Here is a 12243-nt window from a genome sequence, read left to right on the forward strand (position 1 = left end):
CGCACACAGCCTGCATCCGAGCGTTCCTTCGTTACCCCTTCCCTGAAGCGATACAGGAACTCTAAGAGTTGGTAGCCGTGGGTGGTGGCCACTGGGGGAAGCTTGCTTGTCCGACTGCTGGCAAAGCACAAGCACTGTCTCTGGCTCGCAGGGGTTTAAATTTGATTCAGAGCCTGGGATCTCTCATCTAGATTTGTAAGCTGAGGTCGGACCTTTCTAGGGTGACTTTTCTAAGTAAAAATTTAGATTAAAAAATGATCAGTGTGAAGCGGTAAGAGCTGTTCTCTTCCCTTTGAGAGCTGGGGATTGAAAGCTGATGAATCCCATGTTTGATTTAAGGCAAGTTGGGGTGATTCTGTGACCAGGGTCTTTGGTGGCGAGCTGATGACAGTCTGTTCCCAGGCTCTGGGAAGGAGTAGCTCGTTGCCAGAGGGAGTATTTGAGCCCTTTCTTTCCCTGCATGGGTGGGATTTGTGGCTGGGGAAGTGCAGGCTGCTTTTGTCTTGCTCTCCTCTGACGCATCAGGTATCGGCCATAGCCAGCAGTGCAGAATAAGAATAAGCTGAACTTTCTGGTGGGGAAATTCCTTGGTGCGAGCAAAGGCAAACCGGGGTTGAGGCATGGTTGCTTCAGCAGCGGTGAGAAACTCCTTGTGAGGGACTGCTGGTTTGTTCCAGGCTCGCCCTGGGCAGCTGCTCGGGAGGCAGAGGTGAAGGGACCTGTCGTCTCCGGCAGCCTTGCGAGAGCGTGGCCGGGCTGGCTGGTGGGGATGCGGTGGGTGAAGCTCTGCCTGTTCCTGTTTATACAGGGAATGTTTTGGATACCGTCACAGAGACGCTTGTTTGACTGCAAGTTTATGGAGACTCACGCTAAATTTAGCACTTATCGGGAGGAGAAACAGGCTTGCCCTTTTCCAGATTTGGAAGAGAACCTAGCAGCTCTCTTCATTTTGAGATCAAATCACAGGTCCAGCATCTTTCCACACTGGCTGAGGCACGGCCTGTATCCTCTGGGCAAAGCAAGAGCCAAGGGATCGTTAACTGCCCAGGGCTCACAGGAATTTCAGGAGTGCCGGAGGGGTGGCTTGGGTATGTCTTGGGTCTTCAGAGCTTCCATGGGGCTCCTGGAGGGTTTGGGGCATGACTGGGAGGAGCTCCTGTGATCAGGTTGGAGCAATTTAGGAAGCAGAAAGGTGTTACTCGCTGTAGCAGTGCTCCTGAGCTGCTTGGGGCAGGGCAGAGCAGTATTCCTCAAAGTAACTGAAGCAAACGCACATCTCCTTTACATTGCACCGAAGCAGGTGCGCCTGTGGTGCCGCTTGTGGCTGTGTGGTGGATGGGAGCACTGGCTTCTGAAATAGCTTACCTTTGCTCTCGGAGCCTCCTTGCCTGCTTTCTCCTTCTTGTTCACCTGGGAGCTTCGATTCAGATTTAGGGAAATCCACTTATGTTTTGGAGCTGTAGAGGATCAGGAGGTGGGCTTTGTCCTGGCAGAGTAGTATGTATTACGCGTCCAGTGTTTTCTTCCCGAGTTCCATGGTCTCCTTGCATTTGCCTTTAGCTGGCAGGAAAAGGCTTGCTTTCTGGGTACAAATGTGCCATGTCACAACGTTGGGAAATAGTAAAAACTGCAAAACTTGTTTTGAATATTCAAGGGGGTGCGTGAAAGAAGCTTTGGCTGTGTCTGTAATTCAGTAACTAATAACGTGAGAAATCATCAATAGGAAAAATTAGTGAAGTTGAAACCAGAATAGAACTGGAGCAACCAGAGCAGTTGAGGTTGGAGGGATTTTCAAGGGAAGCAAGTGTGTGATGGATCTCTGGGCTCGTCCTGGCACGATTTGAAGGCTCTGCAGTCACCTCTGGCTCGCTTACGGCTCTTCTGCTTTCTCTTTCGCAGGAATGGGGTGAATGTCGAAGGAGCAACACACAAGCAAGTGGTGGACCTGATTCGCGCAGGAGAGAAGGAGTTAATTCTGACAGTGTTGTCCGTGCCTCCCCACGAGGCAGATAATCTCGATCCAAGCGATGACTCTTTGGGGCAGTCATTCTATGACTACACGGAAAAACAAGCTGTGCCCATCTCCATCCCCACGTACAAGCATGTGGAGCAAAACAGCGAGAAGTTTGTGGTTAGTATAATCTTGGACAGTGTTTTCTGGAAACAGGATGCATCCACACCCAGAACGGACGCGCTTCTTGCTGTTAGTGACAAGTTAGCTCTCTGTCTTCAGGATGGAGGCATGCTAATTTATTACTGGTTTTGACACCGTCTTATTTAGGCTTGCCCATCTTCACTCTTATTGCACTTGGTTATTCTTTTGCAGCTATTTCCTATGTGCTGTGAAGCTTTTTATTAATGTATCTGGAATAGCTTGATCTCTTGTGAAGATTAAGTAGGAAGCTATTATTTTGTTCGTATAAGCTTTCATATTTGTATCTCCTGTTTTACACCAAGTGTTAAGGACATCTGTGATAGATGTAAAAGCAAAGGGAACAGATGTCTTGAAGCATAACTTCCCATCTCCAGAATTTCTTTTCCCTTTAGGGAGTGTCGTGGGAAATAGCTGTAAAACGTCTTTCCTTTGGGTTCCCTGCCTCTTTTCTCACGTTTACTGGGGAGGCTGGCAGTCACTTTCCTAGACAGGGTGATCTGTCCTCTAAGTACCTGACACGAGTGCATCCTCCTGAGGCTTAAGGTCAATACTGGCTCACCAGGGATGAGGCTGACTGCGGCTGGTAAGGAAACGTTTGGAGAGAGACCCAGAATGGGCTGAACAAAGACATTCATCTGCAGAACTGCTCCTTCTTGCAGCATTTGGGGTGTACTTAACCTCCTCAATCAGACGGGCCTTGCTTAGCTCTTCTGCTTCCTTGCCTGGCTGCATGGTGCTCAGCAAACGGTCTCAATGGCCCTGTCCTCCAGCACCCTGCGTCTCGCTGCTGGCTGCCTGCTCCGGGAGCACGCCTGGGGTCCGAGCTGCGGCGAGGGTCGGCAGAGCCTGCGGCCAAAGCCCAGCTGGCTCTGGGTTTCAGTCAGCGACTGGTAGAGATGGAAGGCTGCCACAAGCACAGTATTCTTCCCCTGCAAATAGCTGCTTGTTGTTAGGAGTGCAGTCCTACCCATGTCCAGATCATGTGTTTCTTCTTCTCGGTGTGCTGTCTCCGTTGTTGCAGGGCCAGGGAACTGTGTGGCCGCTGGTGGGGGTGGAAGATGAGGTGGAGGGACTTGGGATGAGATGGGGAGTATCAGGCGTTCTAGTTACACCGCTGCTTTGACTCGTGGCTGGAAGGTGTGTGCCGTATGCTGGCTCCCTTCACCCTCCCAGACTGGGAGGTAGGTTTGGCTGGAGCAGTCGCCCTCGGGATGTGGTTGTGCTGTAGTGCGAAATGCCGGGAGACAGATGACAAACTGGCTCATCACTTTTTCCTCTCCTGGATGAGGATGGAGGCATTTTCCCAAGGAAGACCTAAGCCAGTATCAGTGTTGCAGAAGCAGCGTGTGTGTGTGAGAGAAGAAGGATGGAGAGGGTTCAGGAACGCTCAGCTTGCCGGAAGAGTCAGGCTCCTGTGCAAAGTGTGTGACTTCAACATGTCCCTGAAGGGGACAGATGGGATCCTTGCGGATCCACAGCCTCCTGGGGAGTGTGTGCTTTCCCTGTGCCCTGCTCTCCCAGCCCCAGCAGGAATCCTGTTGGGTAAGGTGTGCTGTGTGGAGCAGGAGAAAAAGGGGCCTAGAAAACAGAGGTTCTTCAAGAAGCGCCGTGCAGGGAGGGGGCCAAAGGGAGCCACCTCTCTAGACTGACAGTAGGTGCTGCTGTTTGGATCCAGCCCCAGCCTGGCACCGTCTCTTGAGGTGATGCCAGAAGGGCTGAATGCACGCTTTTTAAGGAAGAAGCTGGGGTTTTGTTGGAGCGCTTTCGCCTTGTGAAGGCTGTCAGGCGGGTACCTGGAGCGCAGGTGTGGAGGGTGAGCGAGGTGGGGCTGCTCCGGACCCTCGTCTGGGGAGAGGTTGGGGTTTTGAATTTCCTAAACGCTGCTGAAGCCACCCTCGATGCATCATTGGCACATGCCTCCTGCCGGACTGCACCCCGGCACTCTGCCAGCCCTTCGGCTTTGGGAGCGCGGCGGCGGGTGATGCTCCTCAAGAGGAAAGGTTGCGGTTGCAAGCCTTCCCTTGTGCAACATGAAAAAGCATGAACCTGCTCTCTTCCCCGCTGCATCCCTTTCCTCGTGTGAAGCCAATTAAGGTAACGCTGCTGTTTGGGACCTCCTTATCACTGAGGGCATATTAGCAGTGCCTAGATAAGAGCTTGTTTTAACTTGCCTGCGAGAGTGAGCAGATTGGCTTAAAAACGGAGGCAGCTCATTAATGAATGGGAAGGGAATTCCCTGAAGAGCATCGCAGTGCTGAGAAGTGTCCTGTGACTGTAACTCTGCTCCAGGTTTTCCCCTATTTGGGACAAGAGTTCTCTTTTCTTAGTGGTGTCCGGAGTGAAACTGGAAGAGTGCATGTGTAGCAAAGAGACTAGTTAACATGGGGTGATCCTAACAAGCCTCGTGCTGCCTCTCTCCTGGGATCTGCCCCATGGTTGGTGCCTGACGGCTGCTAGGGGCTGTCCCCAAACACGAGCCTCCTGCTCTCTGTGCCTCTCAGCAGAAGTAGCTGTGAACGTGAATCCAGAGCTCTGGGGCTTTGGCTGCGACATGAGGCTCAATTCTGCAACGGGCTGGAAATTCAGCAGTAGCATCAAGCACACCTGGAAGGTGATGAGGCTCTTGTCACTGCAAACAACTGATGCAGTCAGCGTGGTATTGCTGTGGCATCAGTCCAGTGGTGGCTTGGTGCATCTTGGGGACCTCCCGTGTGCAGGATGTGATCCAGGTGAATGCCATGACGGCTGCGCTGGGGCTCAGGACCTTTTGTAAAGGGTTTGGATGTGTTTCCCCTCCTTTTGGAGTGTAAGGAGCTTGGAACTCATGCCAGTCCTGCTGCTGTCGGATGGAGGTGGTAGCTGGGACATCCCCCAGCTCCAGCGGTAAGCAGTGGCATATTTAGCTATTCTATACTGGTTTCTCATTCTAGCTCAAACCCTCCTAATTTGTCTTGCACTACATGGGTCTGGGAAGGCAAAGCTGTGCCAGTTTGGATTTGGTTTTTCTCACCCCAGTGACCCTCTTCTTCCTCCCTGCAGGTCTACAATGTTTACATGGCGGGCCGCCAGCTCTGCTCGAAGCGGTACCGGGAGTTTGCCATCCTGCACCAGAACCTAAAACGGGAATTTGCCAACTTCACTTTTCCGCGTCTCCCGGGGAAGTGGCCATTCTCTTTGTCGGAGCAGCAGCTGGACGCCCGACGGCGAGGGCTGGAGGAGTACCTGGAGAAAGGTACTCAGCTGGGAGCTGGATGCTGCCTTCCTTGCAAGCAGGGAAGAAGATCCTCAGGGCACATCCTTCCATGGGTGGTCCAGAACTTCATGGGCATTTGTTTACCTGGGAGGGAAAGAAGCTCATTTGTAGCTGGATCAGATTTTATGGCTGAAGTGGTGAGAGGGAGCTTAGACTTGCCATAGCTTAACGATGCGTGTGTTACTGGCTTGCAGTGCACTTCCAACAACAAAATGTGTAATTAGGTTTTTAACGCACAACAAGCTTTTATTTATAGTGTTGTATGGCTCACCAGTGATCTTGGAGATGAGGGAACACGGGGAGGAGGAAGATGAGGGAAGCTCTGGAGCAGGGAGAACATCATGTTTGAGGCTGTTCTCGTCAGGGGAGCTCAGCTCAACCTGAGCTTGCTCACAGCTGAACGTTTTGGTCCTTTTCAATCACAATCGTAACGCCTGCAGCAGGACTTTCCTTTCGGTTGAGATCCCGTGATGGGAAAGGGGATGCAAAACCTTACCTCTGCATCAGGGTGCCTGGCTAAAAGATCTGGCCCCATGTTTTGCAGTGAAGAGGCTGTAGATGGGGCTTGGGGAGCACTGACCCCTCGTCCTCTGATGCTGTGTATTTTCTTAATTGCCTGGAAGCAGCTCCATTAGTTTGTGTGAGCTTAACGGCCTCTCCCCTTGCCCAGCACCTGGGAGTGAAGCTGCCTCTTCCCATAAGATGGATGTGGGTCAGGTTTTCCCCACCCCACTGACATCTCGGTGCTGCCTTGCCCAGTTTGTTCATCTTCACCCTCGGTTACCAGCTGGCTGGAGGAAGGGGCAGACTGTCTGCATCCTAGAGGCAACACGATAACAGTTCAGGTCCATGTTATTGGCTGAACTTGGCCTAAATTCCCAAACACTTTCAATCTTTCTGGAATAACTTTTTTTTTTTTTTAGAGGCAAAAATACTATTTATGAAATTCTTGCCCACTTTTAAGTATAGTCTAAACCTCCTGCTGGCTGTGTGCCTGGGGCCTGGATTTCACCCACAGGGAATATCTCAGCGAGTTACTCAACACTGCTGTTCGCTTGCTGTTGTCGGGGATTCAGGCTGGATCAGTCTCCATGCCAGGACACCTGACACAGCCCGGAGAGCACTTGCTTTGAGAAGCTTTTTCTGGGCTGGAGATAGCGCCCTTGTTTCACGCCACTCGCAGAACAGACAGTTGTTATTTCCATGTCGCCTTTGGGCCGGTCCTGGGAGGGGAGGGCTCCCCCTTCCCCAGGCACCCCCCTAACCTGCACTCTCTGTCCTGTAGTGTGTTCGATACGTGTCATTGGGGAGAGCGACATCATGCAAGAGTTCCTGTCGGAGTCGGACGAGGTAGGCACGTAGGCGACGGCACTGAAGCTCTGGCGTGACCTTCCCTGTTACAGAGGCTGTAAATGCTTGGTAAAACTGGATCAGAGAGCAGAGACACTCCCTGCCAAAGCCTTGCTTGGTTGAATAGAAAATGGTGGCAAAAAATCAAGGCTGCAGTCTGCTGTCTGTTATTGCGCTGTTATTATGGGAAACTTTTCCCCATAGCAGCAGCTACGAGCAGCTTTGCTGCTGCTCTCAGAGGTGTGCACAGAGCAGAACCAGCCATGAGGCCACACTGCGTACCCTGGCGCTCTGGCCAGGGGAGACCCAGCAAGGCACCCATGTTCACTGACCGTCCTGCTGTTTTCTCTGCTGGTGGCAGCCCTGGTAGCTTTGCATTTGTGAGCTGTTTGTATCTGTCAGCCTTTAACCAGAAAGGCAACGGGCGCTCTGAACACCGGCCTGTTCAGCGTGCTTCTTCCCCAGATTGGAGCTGCAGGCAGCATCAGCGAGTTTCTGGTTGCCATTCAGCTGCTCTTCTTTTGCCAACCTTTCTGTGGTTCATGAAGTTGCCCTGTCACGGAGCTTTCTCTTGCTCTTCACTGGCAAACCCGTGAATGGAAAATCCTCCCCTATCGTGGTCTGAAGCAGTTTGCTCAGCTTCCTGTCTCGGAGCAGAGCTCACATCTTCCTCCTTTCAGAATTTCTCTGGTGCAGACCGGAGCAGGATTCTTGAAGCTTGCAGAGCAGCAGGTGGTTAGAAGTGACCATGTTAATTAGCAAGTGTGAAGCAATAAACAGCCCGCAGAGCTTGGGGCTCGGTTTGTGTGAGGCTGATTTCTGTCTTCTCTCCCTCCCTCTTTCAGAATTACAATGGCATCTCAGATGTGGAGCTCCGAGTAGCACTACCAGATATAACAACAGTGACAGTAAGAGTCAAAAAGAACAGCACTACAGACCAGGTGTACCAGGTGAGCTGCTGCTTCTTTTGCTTTTTTTTTTTGCCTTGACTGGAAGATTTAACATGATACAGACATCATCCACGACCCTGTGGGCGCCCGCTTGCTTCTCTCTTTTCCTCTCGAGCGCAGCTGGGCATAAGGGACGCTGTTTTGCTGTAGCAGGGAGGGCAGGGATGCTGCGAAACTCTAACCTTATGCCGTGCTGAAGCAGCGCTTTCACTGGCAGGTTTGGCTGCAAGGACGGAGTCCTCGCTGAATTAATTTTCACTGATAATATCTTCAAGCTGGTGGCTGGCTCTAAGCGCTGGGCAGATTGTGTGTTACGGCTCGCAGTGGCTGCAGCGGAGGGGTTGGATCCAAGAGCTGCCAGCAGCCAACACACGAGCCTGTGGCTGCGTGGCAGGACAACAAGTTGGATATTAAGGGCAGCGCCGGGTTACAGGTTTGCAGGTGGCTGGAGGCCCTCTGCTTTCAGTGGAAAACTAAGGAGAACTGACTTCAACCAGCACTGCAAGAGGAAAGTGGAAGCTGTCAGTGGATTAGGGGGAATAAGATGGTGCAGGGGAGACTCTTTTCGAAAGGAGAACTAAAAATGTTGCTGCAGGCGAGGGAGACAGTGTTGCGAAAGAGCAGGCTCTCGGGGGCTTGAGATCCGCGCGGCAGGATCCCGCGGGTAGATGGGATTGGCAGCACAGGGTGCGTTTGGGACACAGCCTATTGAATTTCACTTCGCCGCCGCCGAGGTCTGTGAGTTTTGACTGTGGTACTAGCGTGCAGGACTGAACTGTTGTTGGAGAAAACTCCCGGGGGGGTGTGCACGCCTCTTCTATTAGGAGCTGAAGCTGGCGGCATCAGAAGAAAAATGACCTAATTGTCAGCCGTGGTGGCACTTCAAATCTAGATCAGTTTACAGGAAGGTGAAAGCAGGACAATCTAAGCCCTTGCTTAAGAAAACGTCTGGTTTTACTGGAAGAGTAAAATTCAGGGTTTCCGTGGTGACTAACACCTCGGGAATACTTGGGAATAATCTGTATGAAGCTGGCTTTGCCCCAGAGAGGGATGGACAGCTGCTGGCTCCTGTTTCACTCACCCCTTTTTCCCCTTCTTTAGGCTGTGGCTGCGAAAGTTGGAATGGACAGTATTACCGCAAACTACTTCGCCTTGTTTGAAGTGATCAATCACTCCTTTGGTGAGTCTTCTAATCCCCTCGGTGCTGACGAGCAACCGAGGAGAAAGCTCTGCAGCGCTCGCAGGGCGCGGTGGCGCTCTCATTTAGGTCTTATCTCGACTCGCAGAATCAGGAGCCCCGGGAGGAACGGGGCAGGCACAGCAGGCTCTGATAATGAGGAGCCCTCCAAGTTTGATGGCTTTTTTTGCTGCTGCTTGACTTTCCCTTTCTTAAGCAGTTCAAGGAGACGAGCTTTTTGTTAAACTGAGAGATGCGTTTTACTTTAGTTCAAAGGGTCCGGCGAGCTTAGAAAAAGCAGGCAGCGTCACTGCAACGCGGCAGTTTCTGGAGAGGGGGGCAGCGGCTCGGGACGGAGCGAAGGTGCTGGGGAGCAGACTGAGGGCACCCTCGGTCTGTATGCACGTGGGTGTGGGGCAATATCCAGGTCCAGGGTGGCTGTGTGCTGCGAGCTGCATCTTAGCACTTCATCTCTCCTTCCGTGGTTAAATCCTAATGGCATTTGAGGCTTGACTGTGGGATTCTGGGCAGTCATTTCAGCACTTCAGTAATTGCCATCCTTCCAGCCTAGTGCATGCTGGGGTCTCCTGGCTGCTGTTCAGGTCCCTGGCCACAGCAATCTCTGATTTTTGCCCGGGTTCACTGAAGCTGTAGAGAGACCAAAATGTCGTGGCCACACCACAAAATGGGTGTAGTGGTTGGTTCATGGTTTGTATTTTTTCCCCTGTGCTGGGTTTTACGCCAAGTGTATTTCTCATTCCCAGCTGGGTACCTTCATCTCTGGATTGTCGTCTGTATGCCTCAAACTCGTCCTGTTGTTAGGGCAAACTGTGTCTTGTAGGAAGAGATTTCCTCAGGCTGTTCCTTGTCCTCGCAAGATTCTGGCTGAACAGCTGGGGCAAATTTTAGCTACTTAAAGCCCTCCTAAAGTGACTCATCTCACAGAACAGGCTAGGTTTGCATTCAGATGCTGACTCTGGGGCAGCTGCTATCACCGGTCTCCTATAAAACTGTTGGCATCGCAGAACTGCCTCTGCGACAGGGTCTGTGGTCGCTTTTTGAGGGTTACCAGGTGCTGGTGTGTCGGAGCAGAGAGGGAAGAGCAGGACTGGAGGGTTGACGTGCCCTGAGATTGCTGAGGCCGAGCAGGGCTGTGCAGGGAGCCTCGAGCAGGGAATACCTGCTCTGGGAGATGGGACGCTGCAGTGTGCTGGCACAGTCTCACGCAGGAGCTTTTATGGTGCCAGACTCTTAACTGGAGCTATTAATTCCTCGTTCCTGTGAGTGCCACACTTCTCAAGCTGCGCTGGAAAGTAAAAGCTCCAGTTAACCTTTATGGCTTACGCTTTCTGGGCGTTCGCTGTGAATGTTTATTCCTGTCTGGATACACTCCACTTAATTTCTCTGGAAACTCTAAGCTCCATCTGCAGTGAGATGGTGACCATATCCCTACCTGATGAAGGAAACATGCTGGCACTCGCCTTTTTTGTCCCTCATAGCTGGGTAAAGCAGATTTGAACACCGTCGATGTCTTGGCAGGGTCTCACTGGTGGCCCAGCTGCTGCGGCTTGGCTGAGCAATGCGGCAGGTTTTGTCTGGGCACTGGTGGCAGCATGCCAGCACAGAGGGGACCTTCTCCAGCCCCCCCCCCACTGTGAGGACAGCGCATAGATCCGGGACACTGTGATCCTAAGGCCTTGGGCAGGGTGGACCTCCCCGTGCACAGCCGGGGATGAGGTCAGGCTGTTGTGCTGATCCTGGAGAGCCGCGCTGAGCTGTCCGACAGCCGAGGGTTCAGTCGCACACAGATTCCTGCCTGGGCGCTAGAGGCGATTGCAAGGGACAGGTGTGGTCTGACGCTGTGGGAGCAGGTATTGGGAAAAAGCTGGATTTGGTCAGGGAGGGTAGGAAGGGGCCTTGGAGCAGAGCTGGGGTCCTGATCCCAGCTGGCTGAGCTAAAGGGCATCGCCGACGTTGCTCTGTACGGCAGCCAGGCTCCAGCCACAGATGCTGATGCCGTGCGGCGGTGCGCTAACCTCATGTCCTGTGCTTTTTCCAGTGCGCAAACTGGCACCCAACGAATTCCCCCACAAGCTCTACGTGCAGAACTACACCTCGGCAGTGCCGGGAACGTGCCTGACCATCCGAAAATGGCTCTTCACTACAGAGGAGGAGGTTCTTCTCAATGACAACGACCTGGCAGTCACCTACTTCTTCCATCAGGTAGGTGCCCAGGAGCTGAAGACCTTTAAGATCATAGAGTCCAACCTTAAGCCAAGCCCACCAATTTTTAACTGGACTTAAAGTGCCCAGCTCCTAGAACTACTGCAGACACCGCTGTCCTTTGGTGTTCTGGCAACAGAGCGTGAAATTGAGGGCCAGTCGTGCTTGGGTGACTTCAAGGAGTAGCATTCTGTGGCTGGATGAATTGGCAGTGCTGTGGTGAACTTGTGGCCAAGTTGCAACCGGACTGGGAGGCAGGACTCCTGCTGTCATCATTGTGAGAAGCTGCCTTCCCAGAGCCAGGTGAAAGGATCACGGCAGGCTGCACTCCTTGGGTCAGCTATGTTTTCCTCAATTCCATGTGTAAGTCCATGAAGATGGGGAGCAGACTTGTCCCTGTTCACCCTAAGGAGATGGGACGTTTTGGCCCGTGATTTGACTTTATGCAGATTCTCTGGGATGAATTGAGTCCAGGAAGAGCCACGGTCTCCCATTACCTGTATAAAGCCAGGCGAGGATGACCAGCTCAGAGGCAGATATCTGCAGAGTTCAGTAAGATGAATCTTGCTCTGTCTCAAACCCAGCGCACTCTGAACCGAGCCTGTACTGGCCTCTGGTACAAATGAAAATAAAAATAGTAGTTGTCAAATTCTTTGATTGCCAAGACTGGATCTTTACTGACCAGCAGCTTTACAAGCTGCTTTGTGCCAAGGGCAAGAGCCCTTGCTGGGGTGTGCAGCTGAGGAGCAAAAGGAAGGGGCTGTGTACCTCCTCAGCCCTGAAGGAAAAACACATTTTCATGCCGGCGCTCCAGCAGCACAGTGGGTAAAAGCCAGCACTGCTCTGCTGCAGGCAGCCGTGCCTGTGACTGGAGCGGAAGGGTTGTACCGACCTGTCCTTGCCTGAGCCTGAAGGCAGAAGCAGGATTCCAGGTACCAGCATTTCCAGATCCATACTCCTCTGCCAGGGGACATTCTTCCAGAGTCTGCCTAGACGCTTAAGCATCTGTATGCTCCCCAGGGCGGTCAGAGGCTCGTGGCAGGAGTCAGCAGCGAGTGTGAAGAACCACCTCTTTGAGCCTCTCCATCCCTCTGCCTCTCTGGGGACACTGGTCACCTTCTGGGGCTGTGAATTT

At 52.5% G+C, this 12243-nt stretch overlaps 1 protein-coding gene across 3 annotated transcripts in view; it reads left to right on the forward strand.

The window, feature by feature from the left end:
* SNX27 (sorting nexin 27) overlaps nt 1-12243 on the forward strand; it is a 34238-nt gene that overhangs the window by 10526 nt on the left and 11469 nt on the right. For all 3 annotated transcript variants that reach the window (XM_040618608.1, XM_040618609.1, XM_040618607.1), the window contains exons 2-7: nt 1900-2131; nt 5195-5387; nt 6694-6758; nt 7604-7708; nt 8810-8888; nt 10945-11108. In XM_040618608.1, the coding sequence (XP_040474542.1) occupies nt 1900-2131; nt 5195-5387; nt 6694-6758; nt 7604-7708; nt 8810-8888; nt 10945-11108 (838 nt within the window). The remainder of the gene's footprint in view (nt 1-1899; nt 2132-5194; nt 5388-6693; nt 6759-7603; nt 7709-8809; nt 8889-10944; nt 11109-12243) is intronic.

The sequence above is a fragment of the Falco naumanni genome, chromosome 20 (genome assembly GCF_017639655.2).
Source record: "Falco naumanni isolate bFalNau1 chromosome 20, bFalNau1.pat, whole genome shotgun sequence".
Taxonomy (NCBI): Eukaryota; Metazoa; Chordata; class Aves; order Falconiformes; family Falconidae; genus Falco; species Falco naumanni.